Genomic DNA, 2500 nt, shown 5'->3' with positions numbered 1-2500 from the left:
ATGAGTGCGTAGTTGTAGTATCTGTCCGTGTAAATAGATCCCATATTTTTTTTTATTTTTTTTTTCAGGAACCTCATAAAGCATTTGAACCTGCACCGAAAATGAAAAATCATTTTGCAACAAGGAGTAAAACGCAAGAATTGTTCATCCATATATTTACCTCATACTCATGCCTCTTTCCCTCTTTTCCTGCAGATGTGAACGAATGCGAAACGGAGCCTTGTGAACATGGCGGAACGTGCATTGATGAAGTGAACGGATTTTCTTGCAATTGCACACAAGGGTGGGAGGGAAACACCTGTCAGTTCGGTAAGTAGAGCCCAGTTGTTTACATTGACCTTTGCAAGAGAGAGAGAGAGAGAGAGAGAGAGAGAGAGAGAGAGAGAGAGAGAGAGAGAGAGAGAGAGAGAGAGAGAGAGAGAGAGAGAGAGAGAGAGAGAGAGAGAGAGAAGAGAGAGAGAGAGAGAGAGAGAGAGAGAGAGAGAGGAGAAGAGAGAGAGAGAGAGAGAGAGAGAGAGAGAGAGAGAGAGAGAGAGAAAGAGAGAGAGAGAGAGAGAGAGAGAGAGAGAGAGAGAGAGAGAAAGAGAGAGAGAGAGAGAGAGAGAGAGAGAGAGAGAGAGAGAGAGAGGAAGAGAGAGAGAGAGAGAAGAGAGAGAGAGAGAGAGAGGAGAGAGAGAGAGAGAGAGAGAGAGAGAGGAGAGAGAGAGAGAGAGAAAGAGAGAGAGAAAGAGAGAGAGAGAGAGGAGAGAGAGAGAGAGAGAGAGAGAGAGAGAGAGAGAGAGAGAGAGAGAGAGAGAGAGAGAGAGAGAGAGAGAAAGAGAGAGAGATGATGAGTCTTATAATGACGATAATCATAAAAGTTGCAATAAAAATTATGATAGTGGTAATAGTATTGGTAACCATTATTGTTATAGCAATAATGATGATAAGTATGATAATGATATCAATAATAATGATAATAATAATAATGATAATGATAATGATAATCATGATAATAACAGCCATAGTAACTAGACTTCTCTTCTTCCACTTCCACCCTCCCTCCCACCTCCACCTCCACTTCCACCACCCCCTCGAACCTCCCACCTCCCCCCTTCCCTCCCGCCTCCCCCTCGAACCACCCACCTCCCCCTCGAACCACCCACCATCCCCCCCTCCCACCTCCCCCCCCACCTCCAACCCCCCACCCTCCCACCTCCCCCTCCACCCACCCACCCACCTCCCCCCCTTCCCTCCCACCTCCCCCTCTCACCTCCCCCAACCCACCCATCCCACCCCCAGACTCAGACGAGTGCCAAGGCCGGCCTTGTATCAACGCAAAGTCCTGCAAGAACCTCGAGGGTGACTACGCCTGCGAGTGCCGTAAGGGCTGGAAGGGCAAGAACTGTGACGTCAACATCAATGATTGCAACGGCCAGTGTCTCAACGGGGGAACTTGCATCGATCTGGTGGACGATTACCACTGTGCCTGTTCCAAGGGCTTCACAGGTCGGTGTGGCGGACGCTTGGCTTGGGGTGTTTTGTGTGTGTGGGTGTTTATGTGGGTGTTTTGTTTGGGTGTTTTGTGTGGGTGTTTTGTTTGGGTGTTTTGGGTGTTTATGTGGGTGTTTTGTGTGGGTGTTTTGTGTGGGTGTATGGAAGTTTGTGTGGGTGTGTGGATGTTTGTGTGGGTGTTTTGGGTGTTTGTGTGGTTATGTGGGTGTTTTGGGTGGGTGTTTGTGTGGGTGTTTGTGTGGGTATGTGGGTGGTTTGGGTGGGTATATGGGTGTTTTGGGTGGGTGTTTGTGTGGGTATGTGGGTGTTTTGGGTGTTTGTGTGTGTATGTTGTGTGGTCTGTGTGTTTGTGGGTGTTTTGTGTTTTGTGGATGTTTGTGTGGGTGTATGGATGTTTGTGTGGGTATATGGGTGTTTGTGTGGATGTGTGGGTGTTTTGGGTGTTTGTGTGGGTGTTTGTGTGGTTATGTGGTTGTTTTGTATGGGTTTTTGTGTGGATGTGTGGGTGTTTGTGTGGGTATATGGGTGTTTTGGGTTGGTGTTTGTGTGGGTGTTTTGTATGGGTGTTTGTGTGGTTATGTGGATGTCTGTGTGGTTATGTGGATGTTTGTGTGGCTATGTGGATGTCTGTGTGGTTATGTGGATGTTTGTGCAGTTAAGCGGATGTGTGTGTAGTTATGCGGGTGTTTGTGTAGTTATGTGGATGTTTATGTATGTATGTGGATATTTATGTTTATATTTATTTATTCATTTGAATATCTACTAACTTATGTGTGTGTTCATATATCCATGTGTATACTTACTCATTTATGTATTCATATATTCATTTATTCATTTTGTGGGGACGTTTTTGGTGTTATGTTTATGTGTGTATGATAGAGTATGTATATATGTGTATAAATATATAAATAAATAAATATATATATGTATATATATATATATATATATATATATATATATATATATATACATACATATATATGTGTGTGTGTATGTGTCTGTGTGT

The 2500-nt window shown here is 44.4% G+C and overlaps 1 protein-coding gene across 1 annotated transcript in view; it reads left to right on the top strand.

Moving 5' to 3' along the window:
• The window catches only part of Ser (protein serrate), a gene marked incomplete in the record, with an annotated part of 190778 nt that overhangs the window by 170639 nt on the left and 17639 nt on the right, over positions 1-2500 (top strand). Inside the window, 2 exon segments of the mRNA XM_086542251.1 lie at positions 196-309; positions 1282-1488. Of these exon segments, the coding sequence (XP_086398377.1) occupies positions 196-309; positions 1282-1488 (321 nt within the window).

Source organism: Penaeus japonicus, unplaced genomic scaffold (genome assembly GCF_977035675.1).
Source record: "Penaeus japonicus unplaced genomic scaffold, GWHDUDI00000001_assembly GWHDUDI00000012, whole genome shotgun sequence".
Classification (NCBI taxonomy): domain Eukaryota; kingdom Metazoa; phylum Arthropoda; class Malacostraca; order Decapoda; family Penaeidae; genus Penaeus; species Penaeus japonicus.
The sequence above is the reverse complement of the archived record's forward strand: the minus strand, read 5'-3'. Positions and strand labels throughout refer to the sequence as shown.